Raw genomic sequence first — 19,421 nt, forward strand, 5'->3', positions numbered from 1 at the left:
CTCGCCTGCATCTCCTCGCCTGCTTCTCCCCCTCACCTGCTTCTCCCGCCTGCTTCTCCCCGCCTGCTCTCCCCCCTCGCCTGCTTCTCCCCGCCTGCTTTCCCCTCGCCTGCTTCTCCCCCCGCCTGCTTCTCCTCGCCTGCTTTCCCTGCCTACTTTTTCCCCACTCGCTTCTCCTCTCTCACCTTCCCCGCCTGCTTTCTCGCTTGCTTTCTCCCCCTCACCCCCTCTCACCTGCAAGTGTGTCTTCACTTCTCCTCACCTGCAGTTATCGCAAATTACAGTCCCGATAATGGCTGTCTTTTCTTAGGCACGAGTGTATGTTTCATGTGTGTCTTCGTGTCATGTGTGGTCAGGGTGCGAGCAGCGTCAGTGGCTGTGCTGCGGTTTGTTGATAGTGGCCGCGGCAGGCAAAAGGGATATTAAACTTCAGATGGTAAAGGGACTTCGGGATGGGATAGAATTTTTTAAAATAAGTTAACCTTAATGTTGAGTGTCATTATCAGACCCTGTTGGCTCATTAAATCTCACGGAGTCAAGTACAAAGTTCCCCTCGTAGCCGAAACCTTCAGGTGTCAAGACTTGGTGGTGCTCCCTGCATTATGTGGATCAAGCGGGGTGAGTGCTGGGAGGCATGAGGATCGTGTGGGGTCACGGTGCAAGGGTGTGGTGGGGTCAAGGTTATGCTGCTTGTGCTTTAAAGATACAGATCTGAAGGCGCGGGTCAAATCTGAATCTAAGGTGTGATAGGGGATGTTTTAGGGCCATTGATGCTTTCAGTTGACGACATGGGGTTTGGAATGGGGTTATGCTCCTGGATGGGGGCGGTGGAGTGATGGGCTACAGCTGTGCCTCCGCCGCCCTCACCACCATCTGGTAACGAAGACGGTCCTGACACGCCCACACCCAATCATCTTTTATCATATGATACACCACCCCGTTGCCCCCACCCACGCCCTCATGTACACCTACCCTCACTGAGACGTGGCACTGGCAGGTGTGTGGACGTGCCTGGTGATGTGTGCTTGTACAAGTGGGTTAGGTTAGGTTTGTATGGTGAAGCCTGTCGTGGTGCCCCGTCATGGTGCTGAGTTATACTTATTACTCTGTCGTGGTTTTGGGACGTCCTCTTGTTGCTATTTAAAGAGTCACTGTCTCGCTCAGTCAGTGACGGTCTTGTAGTTACTGGTTAAACTTAGCCACTGCCAGGTATCACGACACTCACTGCCAGTCACTGCCAAAGCCACAGTGTCTGTCAGAAATTTCATGGTCTAGTGTCACTTCTATACACTGCCAAGCATAGTCAGTGCCACTCACTGCTAACATCACTGCCTGACAGTCATAGTTACCGTTAATCCATTCACCACGGGTCACTGCCTCAGGTACAGGGTACAGACGGTCCTCGGTAAGTTTCACACGTGCACACCACACAGAGGCGCTTTTGGGTACACCTGCCTGGATCTACACTCAAATATTCACCTGTTTTACCCCAAACTGGGCATAAGAGAACACATCTACGCTCAGTAGGTTGTCAGTGCAATGTGGATGCATGTTTTGGTCGCTGTTTTGTGACGTATAATGAGCTGGTTTGATATATGTAATCCCAAGTTACGGGAAAGGATTAACTTAGAAATCTTGACGAATTCCCTAACTTCCACCGCTACAGCCCGCCAGGTCACGCTACATTAATATGTCATCACCTTCACTAAGCCTTGTTACCATCACCCGTGAAGATTTTACGTGAAAGGAGGTTGTGTTTGTTTATTTATTTATTTTAACTCTCCTTCAGTAGTAGTCACCATTTTTTATGTTTTGTGTTCTCGACCCAAAATCCGTGTTTGTAGTGGTCATCCCTCACCACAGCAAAAAAAAAAAAAATGGAAATTTGGGCATTTTTTCTCTCTCAAGTAAAGTGGTGGGACGGTGTAATATATGTACGGATTTACATGTTTTACGAGTTTGGGTAAAGAGAAGGTTGGCTGGCTGACGGTATGTTCTTCATAAAGTCCGTGTTTGTTGTTGACATTTATGTGTAAACGTATTCCATATTGAGGTAAAATCACCATAAAAGTAAAGTAAGAAAAGGAGCTGAAGTAATTCTAAGTCTGTAACTGAATGATGGAAACCTTAAAAATAATCCACGTGAATTTATTTATTTATTTTTTATCTGTTTGCACTTTATATTGATTTTGTCTAATACAACTTCGGTAAGTGAGTCAGGATTATTACTGGTAGTATTGTCAAACGGCAGTGGTATTGGGAGGACCTTTGGGTAATTATTTTGGGGCGAGTGGAGGTGGGGAGAGGACTGGGGCGAGGGGAGGTGGGGAGAGGACTGGGGCCAGGAGGTGGGGAGGACTGGGCGGGGAGACTGGGCGAGGGGAGGTGTGTAGAGATCAAAATAGGAGGCGGATTTAGGCCTGGGAGGTTGCCGAGCAATAGGAGTACCGCCGGTGTGTATGTGTTTTAGTGTTTGTCGTCCATCTTTTTATTCGTCCCTGCCGTCTTGTGTTCTCTCTTCTTCATATCCCTAGTCTGTAAGCCTTTTTCAGATTCATACACACACACACACACACACACACACACACATCTCCCGTGAGGTCTTGAAAGTTAACTATCATTCCTATCAGTTTGTTACGCCCGTCTGTTCTCCCGTCCATCCGTTTCCACCTTGTTCCACTATTTTTACTTCCTCTTCTGTCTTTCTCTCTTTTTACGATTATTTCTTTAGTCACTCCTTTATTCCCTCTTCTCTTTTACGCGTTTTTTTCTTATTTTGTCCTCAAGTCGAGCTGTTCGTCTTCTAACCAATTTCTTTCTCAATTACGACAACTTGTCTTCTTTTTCCGCTGTATCTTTTCTCCCCTTCTCCTTTCTCCCTCCCCCCTCTCCATCTCTCTTCCTTCTCAATTCCTGGATCCCCCTTCCCACCTCCTCCCTTCCCACCTCTTCCTCCTCTCCTCCCCTTCCCACCTCTCCCCACCTTCTCCTCCCTCTCTCCTCCATCTCCCTCTCTCTCCCCAGGTGGTGTACATGGAGAGGAAGAAGACTATCAGTGAGGAAGGGAAGTAATGAGGGTGGTGCTGATATACCTTGCCTGGGTGTAGGATCATGACAGCTGCTGCCAACCTGGTCCAGGGTTCACAAACGTTCGTCCTGTGAATAGTGCTCTAACCTAACCTAGCTAACTAACTTAACCCCACCATTTAACGTTAGTGTTTGATCATCAGGTGGAATAAACTGGGTTGTCTTAATTTTCACGTGATCTTTGAGGATGCTACTTCAATGGTTGACTTAGATTAAAGTATCAAAATAAGATTAAAGTATCAAAATAAGATTAAAGTATCAAAATAACACCCCAAAGGCATCAACTTTCAACTGGATACGTTCACTCACCACAAGAACAAAATTGATACTGTCTCTTTAACTGACATGAAGTGATTGTAGTTAAGAGTCACGGTTGTAATTTTAAGGATATTTTTGGGGGCATTGTATATTTGTGCTTTAGCTATACGAGGAATGGTGATTAAACGCTTTCATGTATCTACTGTTGTGTGGTTGAGTGTATTATGTGTTTGTAAGGTGATCTTCATAGAAATTCAGTAGGTGATGGGAAAACTCTTTGACTGTATTAGTTTTATGATTCCGCCTCTCGTGTGTGTGTGTGTGTGTGTGTGTGCGTGTGTGTGTGTGTGTGTAAGTGGGCGTGGTGGTGTTATTAAGAGATGGTTTGCCAGTCATTCCCTTAATAGAATTATCTCGTTATTCTTCCCAGCTATGTGCACTTTGTTCAGCTTATCTGTGTGTGCACTGTAGATAAGGGTGAATGGGGTGTGTGAGGATGGTGGTTACATGGTTAGTGTGTGAGGATGGTGGGGGTGTGTGAGGATGGTGGGCTGTGAGGAAGTGTGTGAGTGGGTTATGTGTGAGTGAGTGTGTGAGGAATGTGTGAGGATGGTGGGAGTGTGTGAGGATGGTTGTGTGGGATGGTGGGTTAGTGTGTGAGGAGGATGTGGTGGGTTAGTGTGTGAGGATGGTGGTGTGTGGAGGAGGTGTGTGAGGATGAGGTGTGTGCGTGAGAGGATGGTGGTTAGTGTGTGAGGATGGTGGGTGAGTGTGTGAGGATGGTGGGTGAGTGTGTGAGGATGGTGGGTGAGTGTGTGAGGATGGTGGGTTATGTGTTAGGATGGTGGGTGAGTGTGTGTCTAGTTGGGTGTGGGGATGGTGGGGGGTAGGAGGCAGGTAGTCAGTGTTGGCAGGTGATAGTTTACGTAGTGGCGCCTGTGGTGTTCCTTAGAGGCCACTGTGTACTCCTGCTGGTGAGTGGTCATCTCCCACTTAACGCCTGCTAGTATTCCTCTTGCCATTGGTGCTGCTGTTCCTCTTGCTTCTGTTGTTTGTGTTTCTGCTACGTGCTGCTTTTGATATTCTTGTTACTGGTGATATTGCTCCCTAATATTACTTCTAGATTGCCTGATCGGTTCGCAGTCATGAAACACCTGCCTCAGATTACTGATGTTTGTATCACTGGTAGAGGGAGTAAGTGGGGGAGGGATGAAGGGAAGGAGACTGAGTGAAAGGAGTAGCTGTCCTTGATTGAGTCACATCTAGTTCTACCAAGAATCTTTTGTGTCCAGGTCCTGCGTGTTTTCTCCCTCTCATTATCTCTTTTTAAGCCTCTGGTTTCTTCCAGTGTCTCTATTCAATCGTCCTTGATTCCTGTAGAAGGTTTCACTCACATGTTTTCTGTTTTACTGTGTTACATCTGGTGCTGTCCCTGCGTGAAAGATAAATAAAAGCATTACGTAAATTAATTGTGTTGATATAATGTAGCGCGAAGGGCGTGGTTGGTGCGCTCTCATGATATGTGATATATAGTTTCGTGTTACTGGTGCCGTCACAACGATATCGGTGCACTTGACCTGCATACTCTCGACCCCGTCTTACATCCCCTGACCCCGTGTGCCTCACTCTTAGATTTTTGGCAAAAGAAAAAGAAAACTACTCCATGGTCAGGATGATGCCAAGGTTAGTTCATTTCCCAATCTCGTGTGTGTTGATAAAACGGTTGTGTTTAAATGTAAACGGACGTAGAAGCGGACAGACCATACCAGACAGCCCACTTATGGCGTGACGATCAAAACAGATCATAGATGACCTTGGATACTTCACCTACAAAGAAAAAAACATTTAGAATGTGTGCGATGCATAAACAGTTTTATTATGGAACTCGGCGGATAATAAAACAACGCAAAGTAGGATGGTGAATGATCCGCACTGTGCGATAAAATACCACAAGAGATATCATGACTCACTGATGACGTCACAGTGTTATTATCCCAAACAAATGGTAAGGGCAGCACTGAGGAGTGATTGTTGAAGATATAGTGAGCTAACACACTAGTGTCATCCATTCATCGGCTGATATGAATCACCGTCTGCTGAACGCAGGACAAGAAAACAACGTGTTGATACTTGTAGAATTATCGTTATATTTGTGAATGAAGTTATAACGTATTGGCAGGAGTGTTTTTCTCCATTCATCACTATTGTTTGCTTGCGTTAGCGGATAAATTTCAGGATATTGATTACGTCTCGTGGAGGAGCGACTGTGTTGCCGTAAGTGATCTTTGTTACGCACTCGTGATATAATTAATGAATCGTCTGTAGGGCGGAAGAATGGACTCCTTGTAGTATTGTCTGCCACGGATAACACCGTTGTAGTGACATACATGGCTGACTCCCAAGAAAACCAGAGTGTTGTATTAGTGTTGAAAGTTACCTCGAATGTGAATGTAACGAGGTCATTCAGTTTACCGAAGATATTTTGTGGTTAGTCATTTTACTTGCTAATCTTATCTGCTTCACCACATGCTAGCCAGCAAGGGCATAGCAAAATATTATTGATTTGTCATTCTAATTGTATTTAGGTTACAAAGAGATTACTCACGTATTCTACACTGGCATTCTTTCAGCAGCTTAGAACAAACTGATAGTGTACGTTATTTTACAAGATGGGATCATAGTAATGATAAATAATGACTGCCTTCTTGTTGTAAGTGTGTCATCTGGAACCTATTTTTGTTCACGGAATAACTAAATTTAAAGGCTTGCGTCTACCACGACAGAAGCGGAATCTCACCAAGTTACGCCCCTCTGTGGGTTCCGAGAATGGTCGCTGCATGCTGCCAAGTGCAACAAACGAGTCACCTGCTGAAATATATACGTACCCGGGTCTTGTAATCTTAGTCTCGTTCAACTTCCTGTTCCGTCTAGGATACCAGCTTCCTCGAGCAATAACTAGTGATTGGAAACTGGGAAATGACGTCACAGGGGAGTTGCTGCTTGCCTGAGGAAATACCAATGTTGTGTGACCATGACGTGTGAGACATCAGCTGAAAATGCTTTGTTGTTGAAAAGTGGTGGCACTCATGATGTGAGAAATGACGTTATCTCCGACGTATAGATAATATTCGTTGATTGATTTCAGCGACTATATCTTGTCTTAAAACTGATCGATCATCTGTGGGAAAATTGGTGATATTAGTTTGCGGGATGAGAGCTGACGCCTGTGTGTGAGAATATAGTCATTAATTAATCTTCTTGGGGGGTTTTATCAGTGGTCCGGTGATGGTACAAAGCTGTGTTTTGGAACCTATGTGTAAAGGTGTTGATGGCCTAGAAGATCAGTCTTCTTAACTCGGAATCCCTGAACTTGAGCATAAAAAAATTCAGATGTGTTGGACATACTGTGCAGGATGTCCATAAAGTCATTATACAACTTGTATTAACTTCTGATGTACACATGATACAAAGAAACTGAACGGCGTAATGAAAACATACCTCTTTTTTTTGCGTTCTTTGGCATTTTCCTTCGTGCGTTACGTTTCTTAACAAGTGTATGGGTAAACGTGGACCGGTTGTTTGTTACCTTATTTTCCTGGCCCATCCACATTGGATTTTTTTTATCAGGTCATGAAACTGCGCAGCAACATCTGGGACAATATACTGTTTTTTTTTTTTTTTTGCGAATTGGAAAATCAGATTGAACCAATGTTAGCGGTTATGTTGAAACCCGGACATTTAACCGGATTGTGTGAAAACTTTGACATACTCATATTTTTTTTACAGGTTTTACTTTTATTCTATGTACACCCAAATTTGGTTAATTTTAAAGTTACATAAGGTCTTAATGGACACTTAACATCGCTCTCCAACACTTAATTTATTACTTTTTTACCCAAAAGCACATTATAAAAGTCTTCGTTGAACACGAACACACACAGGTTCCTAAAACAGTATACTGTATATCTTGCCACCTTTAAACCTCTGATATGATCACTTAACCTTCCCCGGGAGAGTTCCCTGGGAGCCTTGGCCGATCCTGCGGTGTGCCGAGTCATCGGTAACAGCTATTTATATATACATTTGTCTATTTTGCACAACGTATGTCTAAATATAGCAAGGTGGTCCACGCAGCTCATCCCCCTCACCATACCTCTGTCACCTTAATAAACACGCGATGAGCAAACTATGAGTCGTATAAAAGCGAAGAGATACTAAACCTTTACAAGAATTACTTGGGTCACACCCCGTATGAGTTGTAAGGCCCCGGGAATAGAACATGATTTGGGTGACCGGAAGGAAACTATTCTTACGCCAGTCACCAGTGTTTCGCCAATGTTTTCGTATCAGTTGGTTACGTCAGTGTAAAGTAGATAAGGAATGTGGTGGCTGCTGCCCAGAGGCTGGCAGGTAAGTCCCATTCATTTAGGAAGTAATTTCAAGATAAGTAAACAGCTGTAGAGAATACGTTTTGAAAAATGTTCTAGCAAGACGGCTTACCCCCAGAGCCTGCACAATTATACCTTTATTCTTGAGATTGGGATCGGCGACCCAAAATGTTGACGAAAGTCGAACGTTATTTTATGTATGTAAAAACTTGGGGGATTTACAGTGGTTTGTTCTTGTGTAGATAAGAGCCTCGTATACCAGCATGTCATGTACTGTATAGTTAGGATTGTGCTTTAGACACTGAAAGATTGGGTGTGAAGGATAGTGCTGGTAATACTTGATACATAGCTACCAGAGGTTCAGGTGTGCTGTATCGCCTTTAATGGTGAACCCGATATTGCTTGACCTTTACCCACGCTTATCAAGGATTCCTCAGCCCCACCTTAACCCAACAGGTATATGATTCACTGTAAAGCATGATACTATACTCAGGCCACCAAGTATGCTGGTTCACCGTAGAGGACGATGTCTTTGATGTAATAAGGCTTCTGTATGTTAGTCAACTTACTGGTGCAAATGTTAGTGCTTTTATATTGACCTGTGGAACGTGGCTTTTATACGTCTGCTGTGTCAGCTTTAGTTGGCAGAGCTTTCTGCCTTGTGGTTTGTGAAGGTGTACAATGTACTAGCCTTACCGCTTTAGTGTAAATATTATATTGCAGATCTGAGATAGCGTGAGTCAACGATCACTTCTCAGAGGGTAGTGCCCGGGTATAGCCTACCTTGGATGCCTTTTAAATTCGCTAAGTGCAGGAATTCTTTATGTACATTGTTATTATAAAAAATTATTGCATTTGGATACATGAATATGAAACTTAAAGGAGTGTGTCTGTGGTGGAATATACTGTATGTATGTAACAATCATCTGCTGTGACGTCATAATGGTGGCCCACATTCTCGTTATAGGCCCCCGCGCCCATTAAGGTGTTGTTGTGGACCTCTGTTATGCAAGCACCTAACGTCTGGGAATTTTAATCACATTTATTTAAGTGTCCATTATTTGAATTGTTTATATTATGTTATAAACAAGTGTCTCAAGTACAGCATAAAAAGTGCGCGTCATGTAAACAAATATTTTCATTACTAGCTCACGGGTATGTCGACCAGTCCCCTCTTGTCACGTACAGGCAGACGACGGCTTTCTTCGCTGACCACTGATAGGCGAGTTGCATTAAAAAACCCATGGTTCAGGAGAGGTGGGAATTATAATTGGCTGAAACAAAGTGCGTTTTGTTTATAGTATCTGTCTGTCTCATTTTGTTTAGACTGCGACGCGTCTCAGTGTTATAGAACCAGCCAATCGCTTGTAAATCCTACCGTGACATTACATGCCAGCGTGAAAACGTTCCTCGTATTTCATATTCACATTGATATAATGTTATTGTCTTTGCAGGTTAAGAATGCTATAGTGCTGAGATGAAGAAGAATAATGTATGATTGGCTTAATGGAATAAACTTGCCCAAATTGGTTGTGTGAGTGTTGTTATCAAGAGAATATGTTGAGGGTTAGTTTTGACGCGTCAGCTGATGTCAAGGCTGGTATTAGTGCCTTGACACGTCTTACATGGCGGTGAGATCCTCATGGGTGACTTGTAACGATTAAGATTTATATTATATCAGTGATGCGCCCTTTTAAAGCTCATTGTTATTGTTGTTACGGTCGTGCGCGCGCGCGCGTGTGTGTGTGTGTGTGTGTGTGTGTAAATGATGGTATATAAGCTAGCAGGTCACAGACCCACACGTCCACTGTTATGGTGGCACTAAAACCACCTCACTCTACTTCACTTTACCTTTACTGTCACATGGGTTTTATCTTGGAGATCATGACGTGTTAGTTCCTTCCAGCTGTGGACGATGTTATTATCTTGCAACTGTGATCAGATCAACATGCTAGAATAATCTGGCTATCTTTGACCAGAGGTGATAGAGCCTTTATCTGACAGGGGTAATAATGGTATCATCTTCCATTTCTTGTTAAACCAGTATCTGACAGATATAGCCAAGGTATGAATGTGTGCAGGTGTAGTAACTGTACAGCCATAAGATGAGTAGCTGCCTCACACGGAGGGTAAACAGATTCCCCATCTTGTGTTTACAAACGGGAGCTGCGGCGTCTGCGTATAGACTAAACCTCGCCAAGGTCGTGGCCACTCTGGTTACCTGCGGGAAGCGCTGACACCTGTGTCATTAATATTCCTTATGAAGCCAGGTGTAAATACAGTTAAGGAGTCACGTTTGTGGGATGGGAGTTTAACCTGCTTTTCAGTAACATACTTCATGAAACCAGGTGTAAATACACTGTTATTCACTAGCACTATGAGTCACTTGCATGTGTTGTGGAGACTTGCTCGTTTGTTATTAATATTTTTCACTGAACCAGATGGAAGAAAGGTTTGTTTGTTTTTAGTGGTGGTGATGGCGGGACGATGGGAGAGGGAGAGTAGCATAATGGGTGGGAAGAGTAACGGTGGTGGTGATGGGGTCAGTTCCTTCCTCTCTTTCTGAAGGTGTGTGTGTGTTAGTTTTTCCATGGGTGTAATGGTTGTGTTTATAATAGCGAAATTGCGATGGTTTGAGTGTGTATGTATTTTTTTTTGTATGTTCTGTTAATTGGGCAGTAGGTGTAGCAGATGGTAATTCCCAGGTAGTACCGAGGAGTGGTGGTAGTATGTGGACCCGCCCATCTGTAACCAAGTATCTATGGTGGCCTCCTCAGTGTTCACTATTCATTAAGCAGCAGCACGCGGTGTAAACCGATCCCCAGTTGTCTCACACACACACACACACACACACACACAAACAAACAAACAATAGGTATGCACTGGCCGGACGACCACGTCTGATTGGCGGATTCTCTTACCATTGGGAGACGAATCCTTGTGCTCGATGTACACTCGGTAAAAAACGCTATCTTTACAATAATTCTTGTGCGGAACAAAATGACACCACGAAGGAAGGTTTTTGAAAAGGGCTCATGAGCCCTACTGTTATTCACCAATGATGATGCAACGAACTAATTTTATATTTCGAATTAAATAACTAAATTAGGCCTCCCATAATAGGTAGGAAATGTCTCACAATCACGCCTACCAACCCGAGCGAGACAACAGGATTGTTCAGTTCCAAATTCATCGTACCCCTCCTGAGAGATGCTTTTTTACCGAGTGTACAAGAGGCCAACTTACACCTGGTGTGGATCTCCCCTACTCCCATTCTGATGCATTTCGTTCAAGTATATTATTTGATATAAAGATGTTACAACACGTTCCTGTACTGTATTAATAAAAGGAAAAACACAAAATCTAGGGTGAACGTGTAATTGCGAGAGTTAAATCCCACTTGGAAATAAATCGGGACAGAAACATTATCACTCAAGTCAGGAAAGGCAAACCTTGGGCTGGTAAAGAAGATTGAATTCCCAAAACAGTGTTACTCTAAAACCTGCCAACACTGGGACGTTATCGACCTGGAGGTTACGGTGAAGTTAGTTGTTAATGAGATCACATTAGATTACAGACCCCTGGCTATTTCACCTGAGGATTAAACGCCCTGCTGCTATCCTATCCTAACCCCTAAGGCAGTGTTAGGATGTTTATTCAAAAGTGGTGGTTTCTAATCTTCATGAGCTCCTGTTAATGTCCCGTTATCGTAACGTTATCTTGTGCCTGTAAATTAACATAGGAGGACCCGAGTGTGCCTCGACCCTCACTGCTACGACGGTTATGTATTCTGAATATTGAGCGTTAATTCCCGAATATGTTAATCGGTCACTGTGTGAATAGGTCACGGTGTAGTTATGTGCGTGTTTTGGTTTTTGTGTGAGTGTAAGCCTTGGTGGAGGTATGTGTGAGTAGAGGTGGCTGTGTATTTGTGGGTTTAGATGTGGACATTTACTTATACTGTAAGTCTGTGTGTTTATATGTGTGCATGTAGGTTTAGTTTTACACATTTAGGTTTAGGTGTGCACGAGTACGCATAGATATATAGGTTAGTTGTGCATATCTGTGTGTTAGAGTGCACACACGAATGTACGTGTGTGCGTATATGTGTAGGTGTGAGCGTGTAGGTGTAGCAGGGTCGGGTCTGACATCAGCAGTAAAATCGAGCATCAACATTTTGGCGCCGCCCTCTGCCCCCTCCACCAAGGTGCCCCTTTAAACTCTCTACACTGGCCTGACACTTGCCCCCCCGCCCGCCTGTGCCACCTGTCCATCTCACCCGCCCACCTATCTTGCTCGACTTAACTGTCACCCCCTATCTACCCTCTTCCTCCTAGACCCGCCCTCCCCATCAACCCACCCCATCAGCCACCCCTCACCCCACCCCTCAGCCCACCCCTGACTACCCACCTGACTACTCAATCTCTCCTTTCCACTAATCCCTAACTACTCATTCCCCGCTCACCTTCCCACCACTCCCTTCCCCACCCCTCCCCTCCCCACCCACTCTCCCCCACCTTGCCTCCCTTGCCGACGTTTTGGTCCCCCTTCCTCCACTTCCCCCCCATTTCGTCATCAGTGCTCTTCCCCCTACCCCCCCCCCTCCTTCCTTCTATTCAACCCTCTCCCATCTTTCTTTCCTCCTACCCCTCCTTGCCATCCTTCCCTCTCTACCCCCCCTACTTCCTACCCCACCTCCTTCCCGACCGTCCCTCCTCCTTCCCTACCTTCCACCCTTCCTATCCTCTTCCCCACCTTTCCCTGCCTTCCCCTCCCTACCTTTCTATCCCTCTCCTTACCTTTCTATCCCCTCCTTACCTTTCTATCCCTTCCCTACCTTCCTGCCCCCTGCCCCCTACCCCTTCCCACCTCCTTTCCACCCCTCCCTGCCCCCAACCTTCCCACCTCCCTACCCCTTCCTACCTCCTACCTTCCCTCCTTACCTTTCCACCTGCCCTTTCCTTCCCTACCCCCCTCCCTACCTCCCCCCCTCCTACCTTCCCCCTCTACCTTCCCACCTTCCCACCCCTATTCCCACCTCCCCTCCCCCTTCCCTCCCTCCCTACCCTCCCCTCTGCCTGCCTTCCCCCTCCCCCTGCCTTCCCCCCCCTCCCACCTTCCCACCCCTCCTCCCTACCTTCCCTCCCCCCCTACTTTCCCACCTCCCCTCCCTACCGTTTCTATCCCCTTCCTGTTCTCCCCTCCCCTTCCTATCCCTCCCCTCCTCCCCTCCTCCAATCGTGTGTCATTATGTTAAAGATCCAAGGAGCCATGTTAGGTCTCTTGTGGTCACTGGTACTGGCTCCCAGGGGTCATTCACTCCTCCATGTAAATTACGCTGAGTGCAGTGTTTTGTCAAGACATGGTGTCCAAGGCAGAAATTGGAGACGGACGCGACCTATTAATGAATGTTTTTAATTTCCATTTGTGTTTTCTCAAAATATCTCGAGAAATATCACAGGAATCCCCACATGTTGATACCAGATATTTTACATACTGATAACAGTCTGAATCTGGATTTAAGATTCTGTATGGTAACTTGCCTGTCTGTTGATTACACTCGTACAACTTCAGTTTCAAAGAAAATTTGACAAGCTTTTGTAAATAAAGCCCCATGGGAAAAGTTCTTAAATTTAGTTAAAACGCAGTTGAACTGATCAAGGTCACAGGGAAAGATCAAGGTACACACGTTGTGTGTTTCCAGGAGGGTTTGAGGACTTTTCAAGCGATAATTAGTAAGCTTGCTCTCCCATATTCATTTAATTTTGTTGGATAAATATAAGTACAGTATGGGGAATCATTAATGCTGTCTTATATGTTGTGGAACAATTTGACCTTCATAATTGAGCTGCATTAAAACTGTAAACTCCTGTACATAAACACAGTGGTTCTTTATTTAATTTTATTGTTATGAACTTGTGCATGATGCTTGATGGTGGTAATGATGTTGATGTACACACAATCAAGAAATATACAATGACGGTTCTGGGGAAACATCTCCAATAATGACTCTCCAAGAATGTTGAAAGGTAACATAACCAATGTCTAAAGTCCAAATAGCAAAACATTAACTGGCAGAGATGTTAAAACGAATCTTAACCTATTTTTCTAATCATCAGTATGATGTATGGAGTATGGAAGAAATACAAAACAAAAATTATAATTGAGATAGTTCTCCATATCCTTCTTTAGCTGGAAAAAATGTATCGATTCGGGGTTCTAATAATGATTTGTTTGCAAGAGAAACAGTCATTACAAGTTCATGTACTGTACCTAAAATTTGCTCTAGAAAATGTGAGAGGAAAAATATCATTCTTACATCGGTTATCAGGAGTGGCAGTTACTTTTTAAAAATAAGAACATTGCATCCAAGTACCAAGTACTTTAATATAATATTGTAGATAAGCCTTGGAAATCATGCACATGGTGAATATTAAGATATTTTCACCTCTTGATAACGTACATGGCAGGATGTTGAAAGAAACATCAAAAAGTTAATAAGAAGCAACAACCGAAGGTATCATAATTTAATATCACTAACCTAATGAAACCTTAACTACAAAAGGTATCAGTTAAGGGTGAAGTATTTGGCCCCAACCTGTCCCTAGGACACCCCTGCATGTTCCTGGCTATCCCCAGCCTATCTCTGATTGTCCCAACTCCCAAGCAAGTAATCTAGCCATGTCTATCCCAAGTCCTTTCCTGATTTCAAAAACTAAGGAAATCAGTGATGAAAGCTTTAGTTTCCACTGTCAAAAGTTCTCATCTTTCTATGCCTCTTTTTGGCACCCAGCAATCAAATACATACATGCGATAATACCAGATAACAACTGTAATTTCTTTATACTGTACCTACACTAAAGACATGAGAGTACAGTACTGTATCTATTAACTTGATATTGTACTAACATTGAAATGATCTTCACAACAGTAGAAGCAGAGCTCTGACATGGAAAACTCTCAAGAAGCATATCTTCCTTCTCTTCATTTCCCTCTGTACTGAGAGAAATATTTTTCCTCGTGTGGCTCTGTCCATGCTCTTACACATAGGCGCAAAGCACCAGTTTCCTTTCCTTTAACAGTGTTTTTTATCAAAGGTGACTGTCAAAGCACACAAATCAACTGGCTGACTCTCGCCCTTGGTATCACCCTGTATTTACTAAAGTGCTTTTTTTTTTTTTTAATTGCAATCGTCAACTTGTCCATTTTGTGTTAGACAATATGACACAGTGGATGTAGAATTTTAACAACCCTGCCGAGACAACAGGAGTCACAATGTTCCTTTTGAAATTCATTGGACCCTTCCAAAGATACTTTTTTGATTGTGTGTACAAACACAGTATTTCTTTGGTCAATATACATTCTGAATTTATGTGAAACAACTCGTCACTTTTTCTGTGAAATTATTGCATGTGTCAAGTAAATATATCCCCACTCACATTATGTATCTTGGTTGGTGTGAGACAGCTAGTCATTATTTCATTGTTATTACCATATACTGTACATATATCCTCACTGTCATGTTATCATGTACTACTGGACTGCTTAGATGACTAATTTTTAACATTCAGAACATGCTGATATGTGTTTATTTATAACTACAAACTATGTGAATACGGTATGCTGACTTAAGTTAATATTTTCAGATATTGCTGTTGATTGGTCAGATCACGCATTATGGTGGCCCAAGAAAAATATGTGGCTAACACACACCCGCTCCACTCTGGACCAATATGGGGTAGGGGCTGCAGCACAATTGGAATTTACACCCATGCACAAAACCCTCCGTGTCCAGCTACCTGATCTACGCTACATGGACTTCAGAGTTGACTTCTCAAAGAAGACTTTCAATTCCGTAGTTCAGCTCTGTAAACAACTGGGTAAGATCTATTTTTATCAAAATTTCCCAGGAATAATTCTGATTCACTTTTCTTCTAAATGATTCAATTAGTTTGGAGATTATACAGTACAGTATAAGCAAACAGCTTTCTTTTAAAATCTTTAGACATTGCTAAGTGATGTGTGAGAAATAGAGTTGGTGTTGCACTGAAGTTTCTTCTGTGAAATATGACAAATCGGTTAAGAAATGCAGGTTTAGAATAGCACTTGAATCATATAGTTTTATAAGTGCAACTTTTCCTCAGTTTTTTTTATACAGTAATTGCAGAAAATCTTCACTGTTCCTCTAAGACTTGAAAACTCATGAGTGCTTTTTCTGTAAAACAGGTATTCGGTACCCAGAGGAACTGTCATTTTGTAAGCCCCTGAGTGTGGACGACCTTAAACACAATTACAGTGAGAAACAAATGAAGAAGAAGAGCAGTGCTACAGTCAAGAATGGTACACCAGCTGACACGAACTCATTCATAGCTAACAAGACTCACAACTCCAGTAATGGCTCGCTGGATCGTTCTGCAGCATCCCATCATTCACCCAACAAAACACCCATCAGCTCTCCGGTAATATCACTCCTCAGGATTGTATTAAAAGGGAATAGTATAATCTAAATATAGTGTAAGAGGGATCCCAGTCTCTTTAAGTTGGATGCATTATTTTTTGCTTAATTTAGTCACAATAGTAGAGTTTGTAGTTCCTTTCAACCCAGTGCTTGCCATTACACAAGTACATACTTCACCCATAAAGGCAGTTTCCCCTACCGGGTACTTGTTTTTACCATTTTATCATTTCAGTACAGAATGTTGGATGCAGTCTCTCACTGCTTCCTTATCTGTGGTTGCTTCTGTATGGTCTTTGCTCAGTGGAGTTTCATTTTGCTTTCTATCCCAGTGAACATTCAGTATTATCCTTTCAAAGTGGTCATTCATTGTCACTGTATTAATTCTGTATTAATTTTATCATAATAACAATGGATGAGTAAATCTGTCAACATGACACCTCATCATATCATCGTTACTCAAACTTATGATGCAGGCAGAACATATTTAGTACATTGTCTTATTTCATTAATTCTCGGTACACCTATCTCTTCTATTATATGCTGCATTACCCCTGTTAGAGTCCCTCATTTGTTACACACACACACACACACACTTTGGCACTGTATACAGGTACTACTTTTTGTATCATAATTTTTGGTATCGGTATTCTTTGTATATACAGTAGTAGAGAAGTGCAATAGAGTACATTCTTTTGATGCACTACTCTTCATGTATACAGTGAACACATTTATGTGAACTTGTTTGTATGTCCATCTGATAGAAAATTGTAACAAGGATTAAGTGAATATGATCCAGCATAGAACAGTGAAAATAATTTGGCTTTGGTGTATCCTATGATATGTGATTGGTATATACCGGTAAGTACGTAGTTTGATATCTGTGCCAGTGGGGGCATGTGTGTCACAAACACAAGTCTTGGTCATTTCCTTTACTTTTGTATATTTTTTGTGTGTACACCTTTTATATTAAACTGTTGCAATCTAAATTGTCTAAATTTTGTCTTTAGTATAGACATATATCAACGTGGTTTTAGATTACCACTGAACTAACCTCTTTCATACTACAGTATGGCTCATCAAATACTACTTTGCCATAGAGGTAAGTCTCTCAGTTTTGTATTAATGAACAGAATTTTTCTGGAATTTATTTAATACAAATTTTTTTACATTCTGAAATTTGCATATTTGTAGGGTGGTACTTGGCGGTTTAATAGTAACAATGGAGTGGGAAGTCTGAACACCACCATGGACAGCATTGATGGGGCCGATGACTTGAGTGCATCTCTCTCAAATTCCCCATTACATCCATCAGAGCAAGCCCGCAACTCTCTCCTACGACCCAAGTCTCTTCTTGAAAGGGCTCGTATGAATGTAGCGTAAGTGCCTGTATTTTTATTATTTTACAGCATTATAAGTTCAGTACACTATCTCAATTTCACACTCTTATTTCATGGTCTTTATAAATACAAATGCAGTAAACATTAAGATTATAAGATGTTAATTATTGTTTGAAAAGATATTACAGTATATGTAGGGTAAGAATTAAATTTTGCATGACGTACCTTTTATTTATTTTGTGATAATTTTTTAAATATTGTAAATGCATATGTTAGCTTCCTTTGTGGCTCCACAAAGACTTAAGACATTGATGGGTTTGACATGCAATGTAAACCCTACTACTGTACTAATACAATGTGCAGTACTGTATCGTAATTGTGAGTCACCACAACACATTAGGTAGCAACATGGACTCAAGAAATAACTTTTTTATATTTTTAGTGAATGATCTGTTCAAAGGAAATACTAGTGAAGAAACCAAAAGTAAGGTAGCATGACTCAAATTTTCTGACATGTATGAAATGCACATGCAGAGCATCTCCACAAGTCATAGTTCAAGCACTCACCGTGTACAGTATATACCAACTGACAACTGATGAAATACATTACAGTATTTTCTCGTTTTAACGGACTAGTTCGAGCCACCCCTTTCTGTTAAATCTAAATTTCCGCTAAATTGAATTTCCAATATTTTCGCTTGATTTAGCGAACTAGTTCACTAAATCGAGTGTGATTCCATTAAATTCTGTCGCTTGGCACCTGGGATTTGTTTTCAACCACTCAGTCTGTGTCCTGCTGCCACCACGTGTTGTTCACTGCTACCTGTCAGTTTACCCCTCGGTCAGTTAACTATTGCGCGTAGACATCAGGCTGAAAGTCTCAGAAGTCTCAGAAAGGAAGTGGTGTGGGGGGAGAAAGTCAAAAGAGTGCGGCTATCAATTGGAAAAAGTTTGGAAATTATCGAAAAAATTTAAAACAAACACCAAACCCCTAGTTTAAGGTAAGCCATGAATAATGTTTCTAATGTTTCTATGTACATATCATGTGTCTGAGGTGCCTCCATAGGTGTGATCTTATTAATGGAAGTAATCTCGATTGAGCGAACTAGTTTGTTATACTGTGTTGGATTCCGTTAAATCAAGAGTATATTGTACAGCCAGTCACCAAGTTGGTCGCATGTAATGTGCGTTCTATTCAGCTGGCCAATATTAGTTCACGGGCCTGCACTATTAAAACATTTATCAGTTAAGATAAAAACTAAAGGTACTTTATTTATTTTCAGATGGCTTGATTCTTCACTGTCAATAATGGAACAAGGTGTACGTGGTTTTGACACACTCTTACTTCGCTTCAAGTTCTTCTCCTTTTATGATTTAAACCCAAAATATGATGCAGTTCGAATTAACCTCATCTTTGAACAGTCCAAGTGGTCGATCATGAATGAGGAAATTGACTGTACAGAGGAAGAGATGTTGATGTTTGCTGCCCTCCAGGTGAGTGTGAATTGTAATTGTTTGAGATCGAGTTAGAGAAGGTTCATGTAGTGAAGGAATGTAAATAAACTTTTGTAATTCTTTAAAACCTTCAAAAATTACAGTAGTTACATTTTTTATAATTGAAAGCAGTAGGAAAAAGAAGAATGAAAAGGGTTGAAGGATGACAGCAGTACAGTAAAGGGGTCCCCAATTTACGAACGCCCACCGATACGAACGGGGTTAAACTTTAAATTTACAGTACTGTACAGTGTTTTATTTACCTGATGACTTATTTTTTACTTTCGTTTATACTGTATTGTATTTTGTGTTTATTTCTTTTGTCTTAACTTAAGTGATTTTAGGTGTATATAAGGACTTAGGCTATGATATAGTGGGATTTTAAACATTGTTCTGTAA

At 42.2% G+C, this 19,421-nt stretch overlaps 1 protein-coding gene across 9 annotated transcripts in view; it reads left to right on the forward strand.

Moving 5' to 3' along the window:
- Positions 1-19,421, forward strand: part of LOC121869334 (unc-112-related protein-like) — an 85,327-nt gene that overhangs the window by 40,610 nt on the left and 25,296 nt on the right. For all 9 annotated transcript variants that reach the window (XM_042370631.1, XM_042370630.1, XM_042370633.1 and 6 more), the window contains exons 3-6: positions 15,380-15,613; positions 15,960-16,192; positions 17,383-17,567; positions 18,812-19,022. In XM_042370631.1, coding sequence (XP_042226565.1) covers positions 15,380-15,613; positions 15,960-16,192; positions 17,383-17,567; positions 18,812-19,022 — 863 coding nt within the window. The remainder of the gene's footprint in view (positions 1-15,379; positions 15,614-15,959; positions 16,193-17,382; positions 17,568-18,811; positions 19,023-19,421) is intronic.

This window comes from Homarus americanus, unplaced genomic scaffold (assembly GCF_018991925.1).
Source record: "Homarus americanus isolate GMGI-L3 unplaced genomic scaffold, GMGI_Hamer_2.0 scaffold36734, whole genome shotgun sequence".
Classification (NCBI taxonomy): Eukaryota; Metazoa; Arthropoda; class Malacostraca; order Decapoda; family Nephropidae; genus Homarus; species Homarus americanus.